Source organism: Odontesthes bonariensis, chromosome 14, assembly GCF_027942865.1.
Source record: "Odontesthes bonariensis isolate fOdoBon6 chromosome 14, fOdoBon6.hap1, whole genome shotgun sequence".
Taxonomy (NCBI): domain Eukaryota; kingdom Metazoa; phylum Chordata; class Actinopteri; order Atheriniformes; family Atherinopsidae; genus Odontesthes; species Odontesthes bonariensis.
Window position 1 is genome coordinate 3,513,048 of NC_134519.1, and position 19,795 is coordinate 3,532,842.

Consider the following 19,795-nt stretch of genomic DNA (forward strand, 5'->3'; position numbering starts at 1 on the left):
CAGAATTCTCACAAGCTTTAAGCTTTTATCTTGCTCTTTAATTTTCATATAGCTAACCTTGATAACAAAGTTATCAAGGTTAGCTATATGAGCTGATGTTTTTATTCTTATATTAAGTTAGAAACACATTAGGCTGCAATGTTGACTTCAGTGTCTCATCCAAGGAAACTCTAACATGTACACTGAGAAGTTAAGAGATGGAACCATCAGTCTTCAGCCGAGCAGACAGCCGCTCCATTCACTGAGCTACAGCCACCCAACCTCAGTCGTCATATCCACTAAAAAGAAATGAACACCAAACTCTTTTAAGGAGCAGTGTTTTGAGTTTTTTGGAATCTAGCGCCTTATTTACAGAATGCGACCAACTGAATGCCCTCAACTCATCTATCAAACGCATCGGACAGAATAGGGTTTCAGCTCTAAATGCAAAAGGCTCACTCTGAAGAGCTCTACGTTACATGAATAAATGCATCTCGTATTTAGTATTAAACCCACAGTATGTTGAAGAGTCAGGAAAAACTGACTGAACTGACCACAGAGTTTAGAAACACAAAATAATACATGTAATATGTATTTATATACAATATATATAGCACACAATATAAAAATACATAATAATTCATGTTTGAACTGCATTTAAATCAATACTCACATAGTGTTAGAGGATTGGTTCTTTTATTCAATATGGATTAAACATGAGGCACAAACATGAAGCACAAGTTCCCGTCATCCACAAGTGTCCAAACATCCCACCTCACCTCACCCGAAACAACTGAAATTAATTTCAGAGCCAGGAACTCCTAGAACCAACAAACTCTTCTAAATCTGATTAAATGAAAGTATTAGTAATTCAGTAAATACTTTGGTGGACGTTTAGAGAACATGTCTTTACTTTCATTTACAACACCAGGTCAGAAAAAGAAAATTCACCCATTCATCCATTTTCCAAACCAACTTTAACCAATTCAGGATCGCAACATGGACAGGTAACTGTGGGCAGGTAACCATGGACAGGTAACTGTGGGCAGGTAACCGTGGGCAGGTAACCAAGGACAGTCTTCAGCCGAGCAGACAGCCGCTCCATCCTCTGAGCTACAGCCACCCAACCTCAGTCCTCATATCCACTAAAAAGAGGTGAACACCAAACTTCTTTTAAGGAGCAGTTTTTTGAGTTTTTTGGAATCTAGCGCCTTATTTACAGAATGCGACCAACTGAATCCCCTCAACTCATCTATCAAACGCATCAGACAGAATAGGGTTTCAGCTCTAAATGCAAAAGGCTCACTGAAGTCAGCATCAAGTTTGTTCTTTTGAAATAATTCAAGAGAAGACATGTTCTTCATCTCTGTGGACTCTCATATGAATCTTCAAAGAACCCCTTCTACTGAAATCTTTTCCACACGTTCCACAAGTATATGGTCTCTCTCCAGTGTGGATTCTCTTGTGGTGCAACAAATGACCTCTCTGAGTGAAATTCTTCCCACAAGTTCCACATGCAAAAGGTCTCTCACCTGTGTGGATTCTCATGTGGACCAACAGACAATTTTTTCGAGTAAAACTTTTCCCGCATGTTTTACAAGAATACAACTTCTCACCTGAGTGGACTCTCATGTGGATCAACAAAGAATTGTTTTGAGTAAAACTTTTCCCGCATATTTTACAAGAATACAAGTTCTCACCTGTGTGGACTTTCATGTGGGTCAACAAATTACCACTTTGAGTGAAGTTCTTTCCACATGTTTTACAAGAATACAACTTATCACGTGTGTGAATTCTCATGTGTCTAAGCATAGTACCACTTTGAGTGAATCTTTTTCCACAAGTTTGGCAAGCAAACGCCTTCTCACTTGTGTGAATTCTTTGACGTTGTCCTATAATATAGCTTTCTCTTAAAGGTTTTCCACAAAAATGAGGTTTTACGGACGTTTCACCTGACTCAGTAGTCCACTGACTCTCTGACACAGGAGAGTTGTCCTCACTGTTACTGTGACTTATGTGGCTTCCTTCTTGATTTTGGCTAGAGGGAGAGTTATGAGAATAAAGCTGATCAGTGTTTGGTTCTGTCTCACTGAAATCACTTTGTTGACAAGTGGGAGTCAACATAAAAGAATCAGTCTCCTGCTTTAGTAGAAGCTGCTCTCGTCCCATGGTGGTGCAGAGTTCCTCCTGTTCCTCTTTAATCTGTGGATGTTCTGGGGCCTCCGGGTCCACACTGGCGTTCCTCTCCTGGTTACAGAGTTGCTGGTCAGCAAGAAGTAGCCGGTCTTCTTCCTCCTTACATCCATGTTCCTGTGGAAGGTCTGTATGGACAAAGGAACACAACACATGGGTTACCAGTTTGATCATGGGAAAACACTGCTGATGGTTTTGTAATATACAGAGACACCTTTGAACTGTTTTGCAAGAAGTTATGACTTTTGGTTGACGTGTGCACAAGTGCTGTATCTGAAATGTCCACTCGCTCATCCATTCACTCACTAAATAGTGAGTAGGGCTAGAGAGCTGCTGTTGCATTTTGTACAGAACTTGAATGCAACTAATTCTGCAGGGTTTATTCCCAGTTACACAGCACAAACACCAGCAGGATACACAAACACCACATCTGAAGTAACGGACAGAGCAGCGCTTTGGTTGTGGTTGAGAACATGTTGTAGTTGACTTCTCTCTGTATAACACCGACATAAAACCGCATGGCACCAATAAACTGCGAGTTACATGACAACTTACCTCTAATACATTTAATTAGACTGAACAACTTAAGTGTCAAATATGATTCCAAAAAGAGAAGAATTCATGTTATTTTACAACAGCAGCTGCACCGTAACTTTCCTCTGTTCACTAAATAATAAACTGCTCACTTCAATCAGGCACGTTTCCTAAACCCTTAAAAGTAGCTGCCATCAAGCCACTCCTACAAAAGACAACATTGGATGCTGCCATTTTAACCAACTACAGACCCATCTCAAATCTTCCTTTTATAGAAAAGATTGTTGAGAAAGTGGTTTTTAAAGGGGCACTATGTAGCATTTTCACCTAAAATTATAGCCTTCAGGAGTTTACCAAAGGTTAAACAAGTCAATGGTAAGCGAATGAAGCCTGTCTCGCTCCCAACAGGGGTCTGTATGCTGAAAATCCTATATGTAACTTCGGCAGGAGCGACCCGCTTCTGAAGTGTCGTGATGCGCGAGAAGAGTCGTTTGTGTTTACGGCACTTAGCTAGGTACTGTATGCTAGCTGTAGTTGTAGGCTATGTGTTCGCTTGCGTTGAAGAGCCAACACCAAGCGTTTCCTATTCTGCCTTTCACAGACTGAATATGAAACATTCGATGTTGGAACTTCTCATCTTCGTGAAATTTCTCCAAGCGTGATCTTGTTCATCTACCATAGAGATCTGCGTTTTAGATAGTAAAGAGACAGGTTAGCCTGGCCCTTCTGATGATGGTGCTCTAATTCCTCCTGAGTTTGAGACGTAGCCTAGCTTCAGAAATACACGGACTGACCTGATTAGAATAAGAATAGCGTTTTGATCCGAACAAGAATTGTTATCTACACATGAAAATTGATTCATTTGTTCGGATTATGATTGTAATCGGAATAGTGTAGAGCTAGTCTGCGTTTATTGCGGCGTGTATGTCGGTAGTACCTGCGCGCATCTGTCTAAGATGTAACTTTTGTAAGTGTCTGCTAATACAAAAGAATCACTCCACGAATACACCATGATGAGGGAAGAATCCCATTCAAGATCAGCAACAGTCCATCCATACATCCATTATCTGCTGCTTGTCCAGGAATCGGGTCGCGGGGACAGCAGCCTGAGCAGAGAAACCCAGACGAGCTGTCCCCGGCCACTTCCTCCAGCAACAGTATTATAGCATATTATCTTGAGTTCTCTCTTCAGAAAATCTCTGATTATAGTATCTTACGTGGGCAGTCTACACTTGTGAATCAGATGACCTAACTGCACTGACTAAATAACACAACGGCAGCATTCGACACGATGTTTAGTAAGTAGATGTGTATAATACAAAGGTGGGCATTTTTACGACAGTGTAGAATTTCAGGTTGACCAATAGAGATCGCTATACTGCTGCTAAACTACCTTGTATCCCTTTAATCAACTCAGTAACTTCTTGAACTCCAGTGGACTCCTTGACAAATTTCAGTCAGGCTTCCGACCTCACCACAGTACAGAAACGGCTCTTATTAAAGTGTTAAATGACATAAGGTTGAACACTGACTCAGGCAAGGTGTCAGTTCTGGTATTGTTGGATCTCAGTGCTGCATTTGACACTGTGGATCACAGTATACTGCTGAACAGGTTGGAAACCTGGGCAGGACTCAGCGGGACAGTCCTAGAATGGTTCAGGTCCTACTTGGAGGAGCAGAGTTATTTTGTGACTATTGGAAGTAATCAATCTGATCGAGTAGCTATGACATGTGGAGTTCCTCAGGGGTCAGTTCTTGGACCCCTTCTGTTCACTCTATACATGCTGCCTCTGGGTCAAATTCTGAAGAATTCTAAAGTCAACTACCACAGCTATGCAGATGACACAGATATATCTGGCACTGTCTCCAGATGACTGCAGTCCTATAGAGTCATTGTGCGACTGCTTAGAGCAGGGCTATTCAATTACAAATTCAGTTGGGCCAGATTTTAAAACCGAGACCTTAAGCTGGGCCGGTCATTTTCAGCGGTCAGTAAGGAGGAGGTAATGACAAATTTCAAACCAACACAAATATAATGAAATAACATGTTATTTTTATTCATCATTTCTCCTGTTTGTATTTTTTTTTAAAAACAAAGCCACTTCAAAAAGTGGATAAAAGCACATTTCAAAACTTTTAAATGAACTGAGGTAGTCGCAATACTCAGGAAAATACTCAGAAATAACCTAGGCATTAAAACAAAAAGTGCACATTAATGGTGATGAAATAGTTTCCCCTTTTGAAATGAAATAAACACATCTGACATAAGAACATCAAAAGCACATTAAAAACTTCTCTAAATAAATAGAACCTGAGGTAACAGCTATTTTTCACTTTAAAATACTAAAAAGAATATTTTGGTCACAAAATGTCGTCTCCCCTTTTGAAATGAAATCAAAGTAACATTCTGGTGGTCGTATTTCTGTCCGTAGCACATCACAAGGTGCGTTTAACTGAATAAAAAAGAACCGTGTGGAGTCGATGGTAAAATAAAACAGTATCTGTCCGCCCAGGCAGGGTTAAAACGACGGTTTTCATCGTCAATTTTTGGTTTGAGGGTTGAGAGAGATGTACTTTTTCAGTTGGAGTTGAGCTGCTAACATGTTTCCATCAGGAACTTTCAAAACAACGCGCTGCCTTGTGGGTTGGTTGTGTGTTGCTAGGTTACGTGGAGTGTTGCATTCACTTTCTTATCTACTGTAGGAATTTTAGCTCATTTTCGCGAACTGTGTGTTTCATGGTTTTTCTCTGATTTTTTGGCTGAACCACAAGTTGGGCCACTCGGGTATTGCTTCTGGGCCGCCATTTGAATAGCCCTGGCTTACAGCAAGTCAAAAAGTGGATGAACCAACATTTCCTTCAGTTAAATCAAGAAAAACTGAGGTCATTGTGTTTGGCAACAAAGAGAAGAGGTTTGCTGTCAGTAAACATCTTGAGTCACTGTCTCTAGAAACTAAAGACCAAGTCCGGAACCTCGGCCTGCTGATAGACTCAGACCTGACCTTCAACAATCATGTCAAATCAGTCACCAAATCAGCCTTTTATCAACTTAAGAACATATCCAGAATGAAGGGTTTCATGTCCCAAACATATCAGGAGAAGCTGATTCATGCTTTCATCTCCAGCAGACTTGACTACTGTAACGGTCTTCTGACTGGACTCCCCCAAAAGAGTCTCAAACAGCTGCAGCTCATTCAGAACACTGCAGCCCGAGTTTTAACCAGAACAAAGAGATCACATCACATCACCCCAGTTCTCAAGTCTTTACATTGGCTCCCGGTCAGATACAGAATAGATTTTAAAGTTCTGCTCCTCGTCTACAAATCACAGAATGGTTTAGGTCCAGAATACATGAATGACATGCTAGCAGAGTATAAACCCAGCAGAGCTCTGAGATCTGCTGACTCAGGTCAGATAGTGGAGCCCAGAGTTCAAACTGGACCCGGTGAAGCAGCTTTTAGCTGTTATGCTGCACACAACTGGAACAAACTACCAGCAGAACTGAAATCAGCCCCAACTGGAAGCACTTTAAATCCAGGTTAAAAACATTTCTCTTTCCGTGTGCTTATGGTTGAATTAATATTTTTCTTTTTCCCCTCTTCTTTGATTGCTTTTAATTTTTATTCTATTTTTTTCTCTTTAAATTGCTTGTTTTAATGCTGCTTTATGCTGTTCTTTTAAATGCCTTGTCTTTATGTAAAGCACATTGAGTTGCCTGTGATGTGAAATGCGCTATATAAATAAAGATGCCTTGCCTTCCCTGTGTGAGTTCACTCAGCCCATCACAGTGTTCCTCACCTGCTGTGTGGAGCTTTATTCGGGGTTTCCAGGTGATATCCAGCAGTCCGCGCTGACGGTCGATCTCCTCCTCGTACTGGACGATGGTTTTCTCAAACTCTGAGAATATTTCTTCAGCAGCAGCAGTTAGTCGCTGGCTGATAAACTCTCTCAGATGCTGAACTGAAGACATTGTTGCTGCTCACACTCATATATTCAGCTCAGACTACACAACACAACCGTCCTCCTGCTGAGTCCTCAAACACTTCTGCTGGTGCCTTGTTGTTTACTTCCGGTCATCACTCTTCTTCTGCTGCTGCTGCTTCTTCTTCTTCTTCTCTGAGATTTTACGGCAGCTTGCATTCGATGAGCATTACTGCCACCTTCTGGGTTTTTCCTTCACTCAGAGATCCTCAAATGATCCACAACAGACAACAAACCCATTACTTTTTAAACCTTGATAACAAAGTTGTTATTAATAATAAATCTCACTATATCTATTTTTATGCATGAAATAACCTATTTGCAGCAATGTGGTAGCATGAATACCTAAAGCACTATTTGGTGCTGCAGGCTCACATCACAGCTTAGTGTAAGTGTGGTCGTCCTCTCCGAAGTCCTGACAATTTTCTCCCAACGTCTTTCCTGAATCCCATCACGGTCTCCATAAAGGTCAAGAAGATCTTAGGAAAGGATAACAGGGGGTACATTCTGAGCTCCCACCAAACCCCAGTTCAGATAAGGAAATTAAAAATATATCTCTGTCCCTGTCCTGTTCACCAAAGTCCAGCAGGTTTTGAGCCCTGTTCCCGTTGCTCCCTACATCCCAGAAATCATTTCCCATCTTGCTTGTAAATGTGTTCAGTTATTTTCTTCAAACCATGAAATAAATTCTTCAAACTACAGAATGTAAACACACTGACTAACAATTTGTGTAAATATGTAACCCAAAATGCATAAAAAAGAAACACACATGTCAAAGATTTAGAAAAATACAGAGTAAATAAAAGCAAATGAAAGAAAGTAAGTTATATTAAAACCCAGTGTTGAAAAGGGTTTAAACAGCAAAGTAAACAGGGAAACTGTCCCACCCGGAGAGGACCCTAATCAGAGCTCTATGTTACATGAATAAATGCATCTCGTATTTAGTATTAAACCCACAGTATGTTGAAGAGTCAGGAGAAACTGACTGAACCGACCACAGAGTTTATAAACACAAAATAATACATGTAATATGTATAGCACACAATATAAAAATACATAATAATTCATGTTTGAACTGCATTTAAATCAATACTCATATAGTGTTAGAGGATTGGTTCTTTTATTCAATATGGATTAAACATGAGGTACAAACATGAAGCACAAGTTCACGTCATCCACAAGTGTCCAAACATCCCACCTCACCTCACCCGAAACAACTGAAATTAATTTCAGAGCCAGGAACTCCTAGAACCAACAAACTCTTCTAAATCTGATTAAATGAAAGTTTTAGTAATTCAGTAAATACTTTGGTGCACGTTTAGAGAACATGTCTTTACTTTAATTTACAACACCAGGTCAGAAAAAGAAAATTCACCCAATCATCCATTTTCCAAACCAACTTTAACGAATTCAGGATCGCAACATGGACAGGTAACTGTGGACAGGTAACCGTGGGCAGGTAACCAAGGACAGTCTTCAGCCGAGCAGACAGCCGCTCCATCCTCTGAGCTACAGCCACCCAACCTCAGGCCTAATATCCACTAAAAAGAGGTGAACACCAAACTTCTTTTAAGGAGCAGTTTTTTGAGTTTTTTGGAATCTAGCGCCTTATTTACAGAATGCGACCAACTGAATGCCCTCAACTCATCTATCAAACGCATCAGACAGAATAGGGTTTCAGCTCTAAATGCAAAAGGCTCACTCTGAAGTCAGCATCAAGTTTGTTCTTTTGAAATAATTCAAGAGAAGACATGTTCTTCATCTCTGTGGACTCTCATATGAATCCTCAAAGAACCCCTTCTACTGAAATCTTTTCTACACGTTCCACAAGTATATGGTCTCTCTCCAGTGTGGATTCTCATGTGGGCCAACAAATGAGCTCCCTGAGTGAAATTCTTCCCACAAGTTCCACATGCAAAAGGTCTCTCACCTGTGTGGATTCTCATGTGGATCAACAGACCATTTTTTCGAGTAAAACTCTTCCCGCATGTTTTACAGGCATACAACTTCTCACCTGTGTGGACTTTCATGTGACCCAACAAAGAATTGTTTTGAGTGAAACTTTTCCCGCATGTTTTGCAAGAATACAACTTTTCACCTGTGTGAATTCTCATGTGTCTAAACAAAGTACTATTTTGAGTGAAGCTTTTCCCGCATGTTTTGCAGGAATACAATTTTTCACCTGTGTGAATTCTCAGGTGCTTCAACAAATTACCGCGTTGAGTGAAACTTTTCCCACATATTTCACAAGAAAACAGCTTTTCCCCTGTGTGCACTCTCATATGAACCAACAAATTACTGCCTGTACTGAAACTTTTCCCACATATTTTGCAAGAAAAGGGCCTCTCGCCTGTGTGGATTCTCATATGCGTCACTAGAACGCTATTTTTAGAAAAACTTTTCCCACATCTTTCACAAGAGTGCAACTTCCCACTGCGGATTCTCCTGGTGCTTAACAGATTGCAGCTTTGGGTGAATCTTTTCTTACATGTGTGGCATGCATATGGCTTCACACCTGTGTGGATTCTATGATCTTGTTCCATGTTGTTCTCATTCCTAAAGGCTTTTCCACAAACATCACATTTTACACAGCGTTTGCTTGTATCAGTATCAACCTCACTCCCTGAAATGGGAGGATCATTATTTCTATGGCTGTTGTTTCTTTGCTGTCTTTTATTTGGCTTCATCTCTACATCTCTAGTTGATCCCAAGTCTTTGTGCTTGCTTCCTTCCGGAATTTGGCTCTCAGTTAAGGAAGAGTTATGCGAGTAAAGCTGGCCATTGTTTGGTTCTGCCTCACTGAAGTCACTTTCTTGATAAGTAGGAGTCAGCATAAAGTTATCAGTTTCCTGCTTCAGTACAAGCTCCTCTTCGTCCTGTCTGGTGCAGAGTTGCTCCTGTTCCTCTTTAATCTCTGGATGCTCAGATTCATCCTGATCCAAACTGGAGATTCTCTCCTGTGTACAGAGTTTCTGGTCATCAAGAATTTCTTCCTCCTTACAGACTTGTTGCTGTGGGAGATCTGCAGGAACAAAGGAACACAAGATATTTTAATAAAGAGGTAATTCCACCACAACAATCTCTTCCAGCAGTCAAGGAAATGACACTCCAGAAGACCCTATTCAGCAGCGGCTTTCACCACTATCTGATGAGACTTGCTGAAATGTTCTGATAAAACAAATATTTTGGATCCACAACTTGGTAGAAAAACCCACCTGAAGTTCAAACGGGTTCATTCTAATGACTCGAAGAACAGTTAGAGACAATGCCCGCAGGAGCCAAACACGATGATAAGACAAATGAGTGACTTTAGCTCCATGTTTATCAAGCAAATATTCACCCAAAACAACAAGAATGACCCCTACCACAGTTATGTGTGATGTGTTGGTTTAGATGTTTGTAGAGAACTATGCAAACATTAACAGGAATGACCTCACCCACGTGTACTGAGGAAGAAAGGATGAAGGAAAAGCCAGATGTGGCTGGGGACCCAGTTTCACAGGAAAGCATGGTTGCTTTTGTAAGATTTCCATGTTGGACAGAAATACGCTGCTGAAGTGGGAAAAGGAAAAGAACTTAGGACCCTGAGTGGAAAGAAAAACTCACCAAAAGAAGTGATTCAAGTCCCCAAACTAAAAAGACAAATTCACCTTCATTTGGGCCAAATGATAAGCTTCCCGCACCCACAAACTTCGCAGTTATGAAGCGGAAGCAGCTTGTTTTAATATTGCTCAGAGGTTCCCTGATGTGGGTGAGACTCTGAAGCAGTTTGTGCAAACATGAATGACAACCTCTGGATCACAGCAGGTAAGGTACACAAACACATTGGCCACAGGTTACGGTCCATCACTGTACCAGCAGGAGATGATGGTGAAGTAAAGCAGCTGCAGCAAGTGTGTCTGAAAAACATACAGCTTTGGAAACAGAAGAAGAACGGTACTGTCAGAACTGCACAAGTTAAGGCTTTGAAAAGGCTAATCAACACAATATTGGTCAGGTTTTGCCATACTTGTTATTCGGGATATTCAGGATGTGGACCTCAAGTTTGGGCTGCTTACTAAGTTTGTTTTTAATAAGCCAAATGAGTGTTGCTGGTTAATTCCGTTATTTTAAAGGCCATTTCCCCGACAGCTTACAGTTTATGTAGTAAAACAGTGTTTAAAATAGTTATATTTATTTTATACATATATTATAATTTTTTTTTTTTCCAAGTTTGTGAAAGCAGTTATCTTCTGATTAAGACACTGAACCCTTGTTGCACTGTGTTTTTAATCCACTGTAAAATGAAGTTCACCCACGGTCAACATGAGACTGAATCTTTGTCATATTACATTACATTACATTACATTACATTACGGTCATTTTGCAGACGCAGACGGTCATATTGACTTGATGCGATTTTCTTACTAATTAACTTCTTAGTTTGTTAAAAATTAGAATTATACTGATAACATGGAATTTGATTAGATTGTCATTCATTTGTTGAACTTCCCTATAAAGTTTCCAGAGAAAGTAGCACATTTACAGGTGAAAAGTGGACAAAGACCAAACAAAGACTGCTGGTATCAGATTGAGGGTTGTGGTGAAGTTCGTAGATTACAGTCTGATTAGATTATTTTACAACGAAGACTTGGATGGAAACTTAAACCTACAAACTCTTCTCTCATCTGCTTTAGCCATACTATTCCTACGTCTATTTGAGGATGGATAGTTGAGTTTACGGGGTGTACTCGAATGCACCATGAAGTCGCCTTCACAACCTACATGTTCGGCTGTAAAAACCATAGATATGTATAGAATGGCTGGATGTCTCGTCCGCGTTGCTGGGCAACGGAGTCGAACATCCGCAGATGGCCGCCATCTTACCAAAGGCAGCTCTCTCGCCGACAACATTGTGTTGATGGTGAAACATTCAAGACATAACTTGCTAAATTCTCAAACGTTTAGGTTATTATAAACATCAAAGTAGTAAGCTAATTGTCACACTACAGACAAAGTCCATATTTATTTTTTTAAATAAAAACGTAGATATTTCACGTTTATTTGCCCCATGACTCAACTTTATTTATCCCTTGGGATGACTCCCTCAGGGAAATTCAAGTCCCCAGTAGCTCCAAACACACACATAGGATCTCTATAAATCTAAAATACAGTATAATATAGAATAATTAATATAATATATAATTAAAGTATAATTAATATAGAATAATCTAAAACAAAGTGTAAAAAAGAATATAGGCTATACAAGATATACAAAGTAAAGAGAGTTAAATAAAATAAGTTATAGCACTATGGTTGAGTTATTGCCCATATTGCACTACACTTGTGTTAATTACATTGTATGCACATAGTCTGACCATAAATAGATAAGATATTGCACAGTAGTGACGTGAATTATTCCACAGATGACCGAATAAATAACATATCGCACAGGGTCTTTTAGTATGTAAAGTACTGAATGTGGGTTTTTGAGTATTCCTCTGTCCGTGACCCCCCTACCCCCATAGATATGTATAGAATGCCATTCTACATATATATATATATATATATATATATATATATATATATATATATATAGATGTATTTCAGAATATGTTGAAATGCCATATATATGCCATTTCAACATATTCAATCATCCAGAATTATTACCACGGCAATTACGTTTGTTAGAAAACCATGCTTCCTCTGTGACAATAATACATTAAAAGGTAAAGCACTGATTAGGACAGTGTTCCTCACCTGCTGTGTGGAGCTTTATTCGGGGTTTCCAGGTGATATCCAGCAGTCCGCGCTGACGGTCCATCTCCTCCTCGTACTGGACGATGGTTTTCTCAAACTCTGAGAATATTTCTTCAGCAGCAGCAGTTAGTCGCTGGCTGATAAACTCTCTCAGATGCTGAACTGAAGACATTGTTGCTGCTCACACTCAGATATTCAGCTCAGACAACCCAGCCGTCCTCCCGCTGAGTCCAAACTGCTTCTTCTTCTTCTTCTTTGGTTTTTAATGGCAGCTGGCATCCTTGTAGTTGCATTTGCCGCCATCTACTGGACTTTACCTCTTACTCCTATCTAAATGCTTTTGGCTAAACCAGTCTTCACCAGGTACCTCATTATGACCCTCCTCCCTTCCCTAGCCTTCCCATGCTCTACCAAGTTCCTTAAGCTCCCCCCTCCCTTACCTATTCCTTCCCTCAACCCTCTCCTCTCCCTCTTATATCTAGGACATTCTAATAGTACATGTTGTACTGTTTCTCTTCCCCCACAACTACACTGACCTGTTGCATGTAGGGGTGTGCAAAATAATCGTCATGACGATGCATCGCGATTCTAATTTTCGCGATCTACTGCATCGATTCTTGACGCCAAGTATCGATTTATTTTTTTAATTTTTTTGGGGGGGGGGCTTTTTATGCCTTTAATGATAGGACACATGCAATTGGGATGTTTGCAATATATATATATATATATATATATATATATATATATATATATATATATATATATTTTATAGTTTTATAAAGCCTATGCACTTTTTTTGTCTGTACTGATCATCCCTATTTTGTTATTTTAAGTTTTATAAATCCTATGCACTTTTTGTGATGAGTGTGTCCAGTAATAGTAATATTTGTGTCCAGTAATATTTGTTTTAATGGCAATACCTCCAAAAGTTGTTTCAATAAATACAGTTATGAATTGATTTGCTTTGAGTTATGTATCAATTGAAGACACTATCCAGATCATACACAGCCAGTCAGCCACTGGTAATGGCTGTATTTTTTTTTTTAAGTATGTTCAGTGAAAATATCGCGATGCATCGCAATAATTCAAGTATCGTGATGCATCGTGATAGTATCGCATCGTGGCATGTGAATCGTGATTCAAATCGAATCGTGACTTCTTTGCCAATACCCACCCCTAGTTGCATGTTTGCCCATTATACTAAGAGTCCTATTTAACCCACTATGACCTATCCTAATTCTACTCATGATTACTTGTTCTGTCCTTGTTTGCCCATAACACCCTCCTTCCCCTACTGTACTCTGTAGTTTGTATAGATGTCTCCCCTTTCCCTGACTCTTCCAATACTGATTCCACTGTTTATTCATTTCTTTCCTTATCAAACTTTTGCCCTCTGTTTTAGATAACTTTACTTTCATGGACACCTCTTCTCTCTTCACTGCTTCCTTAGCTAACTTATCTGCTAATTCATTCCCTCTGATTCCTACATATGCCGGTACCCACATAAACACTTCGACCCTCCCCTCTTCTATTAGCCTAAATGTTTTTAACTGTATTTCATATAATATTTCCTGATGATTATCTGCTATCCCGTTTTAAATACTCAAGATCGATGAGAATGAATCACTACATATAATTATCTTTTTGGCCCTCACACTCTCCACCCATTCTACTGCTAATAGTATTGCACATAGCTCCACTGCATATATACTTAAATGGTCCGACGTTCTTCTTGACACTGAGCTTTGGTGACTAGGGACAGCCACTGCTGCCCCCGTTGCCCCTACTTTCTGCTCTTTGGAGCCATCTGTATATATATGCACATAATCCTTGTATTTCTCATCTATATAACTATAAAATTCCTGCACCAAATCCACAGTTTTACTTCTTTCCTTAATATTTTCCTTAAATCTACCTTGGCCTCCTGCAGCATCGACATAGGTACCTCTGTCCACAGAACCGTCGGGCTCACCTCAAGATGATGTACGCTTAATTGTTCTGCTATTCCCCCACTGACCCATCCAAAACTTGTTTTATCCCCTTTCCCCTTTTCCCAGAACATTTCCAGAACTCTCTTTACTGGATGCTCTCTGCTGTGTGTCCAAACTGCTGCTGCTGTCTTCTGCTTTTCTGTCAAAGGTTCGGAACTGACCCGGAAGTGTCTCAGAGGCGGCTGGAGAACTGCTTGGATGCGCTAAATGACGAAGAAAAGACCCGTGCTATGAAATCCTTTATTATAGGAAACCTTATCACGTTTCAAACCAGGAGAGCAGGCTTTTCTTTTTACTCTTGTTGCTTTGACAACTCAATGCTCCCCATTGTTTACGTCTGCCCAGTGTCACACTTGGATGTTCCGACAGTGAACGTGAGATACTTTTCAGTTCCACCTTCATTTGTCCTAGTGTACTGTTAAATAGTCATTAAAAAAAAAAAAATCACCACCTATGATCTCTTCCTGAGTGTTTTTCCATGACTTTGTTGGAGTTCGTCATGGGGTTGAGATTAAGGATTGTAATAACTATTCCTGTGGTACAATTTACACTTCTCAGCATCCTGAGGAGATTAAAACACAGATTAAAAATCCCAGTGCAGAGTATCTGATTAATCCAAAGTAAGAAAGAATACACCCCCCAGTCACAGATTACAATGAAGTACGGAAACATCCATGATTTTATTTATTATATCATATACAATTTCTTTTATGCTATAAATTTAACATGTATTTAAATACTACTTGAATGAAAATCTTGAAAACAGTTAAATTATTTTCTTTTGTCTTCACTCATTTGAACTTTTCCATGATGTTTTCTTGATATGAAGCACCTGCCTTTGTGTATGAAAATATGATATAAATGAACTTGCCCTGCTCACAACATAAACACACATATATCCTCTGAAAGTGGGCACATATATTACATATATCCTCTGAAAGTGGGCACATATATTACATATATCCTCTGAAAGTGGGCACATATATTACATATATCCTCTGAAAGTGGGCACATATATCACATATATCCTTTGAAAGTGGGCACATATATCCTCTGAAAGTGGGCACATATATCACATATATCCTCTGAAAGTGGGCACATATATCACATATATATATCCTCTGAAAGTGGGCACATATATCACATATATCCTCTGAATAAATCCTTGGCTGGACCTTCATGAAATATAACTGGAAATTAAATTGGTAAAAGCTAAAAGAGAGAGTGAACGTGCAACAACTTTCAACGTGACATTTTCTGAAATAAAAGACATTGTAAAAGACATTAAAACTTTCCAAATGTTTCACAAGAATAGGACTCCCCATCTGTGTGAGTTCTCATGTGAATCCTGAGGTCATTTCTTCGCTTGAAAGTTTTTCCACACGTGCCACAACAATACGATTGCTCACCTGTGTGGATTTTCATGTGAATCAGCAAAGTATTGCTATATCTGAATTCTTTCCCACATGTTCCACAGGGAAAAGGCCTCTCGCCGGTGTGAATTCTCATATGGTTCAACAGATTTGTTTTCCGGGTAAAACTTTTCCCGCATGTTTTACAGGAGTAATACTTCTCACCCGTGTGGGTTCTCCTGTGGACGGTCAAATGACCACTTTGAGTGAAGCTTTTCCCACAAGTCTCACAGCAGTACAGCTTCTCACCGGTGTGGATTCTCACGTGGGTCAGCAAATTGCTCTTTTGGTTGAAACTTTTCCCACATGTTTGGCAAACGTATGGCTTCACACCTGTGTGGATTCTGTGATGTTGCTCCATGATGTACGTATCCCGAAAGGCTTTTCCACAAACTGCACATTTGACAGACTTTTTACTCGTTTTGGTATTTAACCGACTCTCTGACACAGGAGAGCCGTCTAATTTATCAACTGAACTTCCCTTTCTGTGATGTTTCTTCTTTGTCTTCATCTCTACATCTCTAGCTGGAACCAAGTCTATATGATTGCCTCCTTCCTGATTTCGGCTCTCTGTAGAGGGAGAGCTATGAGAGTTAAATTGGTCGGCGGTTGGTTCTGGTTTACTAAAGTCCCTTTCCTGATAAGTCGGAGTCAACGTGATGTGAGCCGTCTCCTGCGTCAGTGCAAACTGCTCCTCATCCTGACTGGTGCAGCCTTCCTCCTGTTCCTCTTTAATCTGTGGAGGTTCTGGTTCCTCCTGATCCAGACTGGAGTTTATTTCCTGGTTACAGCGTTGCTGGCCAGTGAGAGTTTCTTCCTCCTGAGGAACACAATGCTTTATGAGGTCTGGAGGGACAAAGGAACACAAGAAAGTTGGTATTATGGAATTCTGGCCAAAGCATGTCTCAGACATGTCAAACCTGGATATTTAGTCAGCTAGTGGAAGGTGAATAACAGGTCTCCTTTAAAGGTCGTCTTTTCCTGCCTGAGAAAGAAGCAGGAAAAGATCCAGTGACGCTCTTTGTCCTGCTGCGACCACTTTTCTACAGTCACAGACTACAAAATGTTTTAGGTGGGACACAGGTGACCACAGAACACTTTTACACTGGAAGGTATAGTTTTTAAAGGATTGTAAATGTTGATTTGTGCAGTCAACCCTCTTTTAGACTTTGAAACAGCTCTGCTCGGGTACAAGTCTCTTCATGGTCAAGCGCCAAAGTACATCTCTGACATGTTAGAGCCATATGAACCAACTCGGGCTCTGAGAACCTCAGGGAGGGGTCTCCTGCTGGTGCCCAGAGTCAGGACTAAACAAGGTGAGGCTGCGTTTCAGTTTTATGCTCCTAAAATCTGGAACAGTCTTCCAGAAGATGTGAGACAGGCCTCAGCTCTGACAATGTTTAAATCAAGGCTGAAAACAGTTCTATTTAGCTGTGCATATGACACCTGAAAGTATTTTATCTGCACTCTTTGCTTTTAAATTAATTAATGAATGATTATTTTTTATGTTTTTATTTTTCCCCGTCTTCTTTGATTGCTTTTAACTGTGTTTTAATTTTGATCTTTTAAATGCTTTGTCTTTATGTAAAGCACATTGAGTTGCCTGTGGTATGAAATGCGCTATAAATAAAGATGCCTTGCCTTTACTCAGACTCTGATGCAGTTTAAATGTCTGACTACGTCTCTGCTTTGCTTGGTTTCATTTACATCATGTTCCCAAACTCCGCATTCTAATGACTCAGAATATTAAGATATATATTATGACCCTGTGTCTTCTACATATTGAGAGTTTAAATCTAAATGTTTCTGCTTTTAAACACAGATGCATTCATGTTATTTCTGTCTGAAAGTAACAGCAGCTGCACCGTAACTTTCCTCTGTGAGCCTGAAATAAATGTAACTTAGAGCTCTGATTAGGATTTTTATTAATAACATTCAGTTTTTAACTCACTCAGTCCATCACAGTGTTCCTCACCTGCTGTGTGGAGCTTTATTCAGGGTTTCCAGCTGATATCCAGCAGTCCGCGCTGACGGTCCATCTCCTCTTTGTACTGGACGATGGTTTTCTCAAACTCTGAGAATATTTCTTCAGCAGCAGCAGTTAGTCGCTGGCTGATAAACTCTCTCAGATGCTGAACTGAAGACATTGTTGCTGCTCACACTCAGATATTCAGCTCAGACAACCCGGCCGTCCTCCTGCTGAGTCCTCAAACACTTCTGCTGGCGCCTTATTGTTTACTTCCGCTGAGTGTCACACTGAAATGTTCCGACAGCGGACGTCTATTAGCTTCTTCTTCTTCTTTTTCTCTTTTGGGATTTCACAGCCATTGAGTCCAAACCTGCTCATAGACATCATGTCTATGAACCCGCTGCTGACGCCTTTTTGTTTAAGTTTCAACGGTGGATGAGGACGAACTTCTTCCTCTTTTCGGAGTTTTCCGGCAGTTGGTTCCCTCTTTGTTGCAATACCGCCCCCTGCTGTCGTTATCAGTCCACTACAGCCCCTGTTTAAAAGTCTTAACTTTCCACCAACCTCCCGCTGCTTCATGTGTTCCCCGAACAACTCTTTACCTCCGTGTTCTTGTCCTGTAATCTGCAGACCTGCACATAATGCCGTCTCATTTACTCACATTTTCACACTATGTAAATATATGTTCCACTGCCCATCTTCATATGAATTACAATGGCCAGCTGCATGTTTCCCCATAATATTCTACTCAGTTTGCTGAAACTATTTCAGTTTATCTTCAGTCCTAGACTTCCCTTTGAGGACCCACTCCAAACAGCTAACCTCTTGTCCAAGGCTCATGTTATTTCAACACACATATTCAGTTACACCACTGCGGTTAAGCTTTAGTTAAAGATACACTCACACTTGCTGCCAACATGGCCTCAGAAGTTTGGTTCTTTTATTCAGTGGTGATTCAACACGAGTTACTAACACTGAACATATTAAAGCTGACGTCATCCACAAGTGGCCGAACATCCCACCAAACATTACACTAGAAACGGTACGTACACACTTCACAGTGTGAAGAGCTCAAAGAACCAACTTATTTAAACTCAGCAAAATTTCAGATTATACATTGATTAAAAATGTTTGTGAACAGCATCTGATGAATTCAGAGTATACTCAGCTATACACTTTGCTTTACATTTATTTAAAATATCTACCTTTATTTATTTTAGGACACAATTTATTTAGTTCCTTGTGTAATCTGCTTTGAAATGCTGATGTAATGCTAATCATTTCAATACATTATGTGAAGGATTTTGTTTTATTTTCTGACAATCTAATGTTGCTTTGAGGTTTTCTTCCTTTGCTTCATGTGAATATTCTTTCAAAAATGTACATATACATATAAAATTATATATACTGTATATAATTTTCAAATAAGCACTGTGTAGGATTTAGTGAAATCTAGCTGTTGCTGTAGAATGCAGCAAAGTGAGTCGCACTTGGCTCACCCTCCCATTGCGAGTAAGTTGGGTGAACTTGGGTGAAGCTAAAAAGGCAAACGGCCTGCTTATGAGGCAGTGTTCTGGTTGTTGATCTTGAGCTACCACAGAAACATGGCAGTGCAAATACAGACTGAATGGAAGAGAAACCAATTTGAACATGACATTTTTGGGAAAAGAAAAGCTACCTGTGTGAAAGTAAAATAATTACTCTTCAATTGTTTCAAAAGAACAACTTTTCATCTGTGTGAGTTCTCATGTGAGCTGTCAGACTGTGTTTAAAATGGAAACTTCTTCCACATGTTTCACAAGAATACACCTCACCGGTGTGGATTCTCATGTGAACCCCCAAGTAACTTTTTTGGTTGAAAGTTTTTCCACATATTCCACAAGAATATGGTCTTTCTCCAGAGTGAATAACCTTGTGAACCATCAGATTACTTCTCTGACTGAATGTTTTCCCACATGTTACACATGAAAAAGGCCTTTCACCTGTGTGGATTCTCA

General features: G+C 39.9%; 2 protein-coding genes across 4 annotated transcripts in view; both read right to left on the reverse strand.

Annotated features, from left to right (window-relative positions):
* Positions 1-271: 271 nt before the first annotated feature.
* The window catches only part of LOC142398542 (uncharacterized), a 42,801-nt gene continuing 23,277 nt past the window's right edge, over positions 272-19,795 (reverse strand). Inside the window, exons 1-2 of one of the 2 annotated variants that reach the window (XM_075482582.1) lie at positions 6,505-6,766; positions 272-2,300 (exon numbers count right to left, since the gene is read on the reverse strand). In XM_075482582.1, coding sequence (XP_075338697.1) covers positions 1,321-2,300; positions 6,505-6,676 — 1,152 coding nt within the window. In that variant the 5' untranslated portion in view covers positions 6,677-6,766 and the 3' untranslated portion in view covers positions 272-1,320. Of the gene's footprint in view, positions 2,301-6,504; positions 6,767-19,795 lie in introns of those variants that run through there. The other variant, XM_075482583.1, reaches the window with a different exon arrangement.
* On the reverse strand, positions 7,810-12,660 carry LOC142398522 (uncharacterized). Of its 2 annotated transcripts, none has more exons than XM_075482560.1 (2): positions 12,427-12,660; positions 7,810-9,709 (listed from the first exon to the last, which is right to left on the reverse strand). In XM_075482560.1, exons 1-2 carry the CDS (start codon positions 12,596-12,598, stop codon positions 8,427-8,429), a joined length of 1,455 nt encoding a protein of 484 aa, XP_075338675.1. In that variant the 5' UTR covers positions 12,599-12,660; the 3' UTR covers positions 7,810-8,426. The 2 variants fall into 2 exon arrangements, 1 of the variants encoding a protein (XP_075338675.1); XR_012772809.1 differs by lacking the exon at positions 12,427-12,660 and adding an exon at positions 10,129-12,361 and having other exon boundaries at positions 9,628-9,709.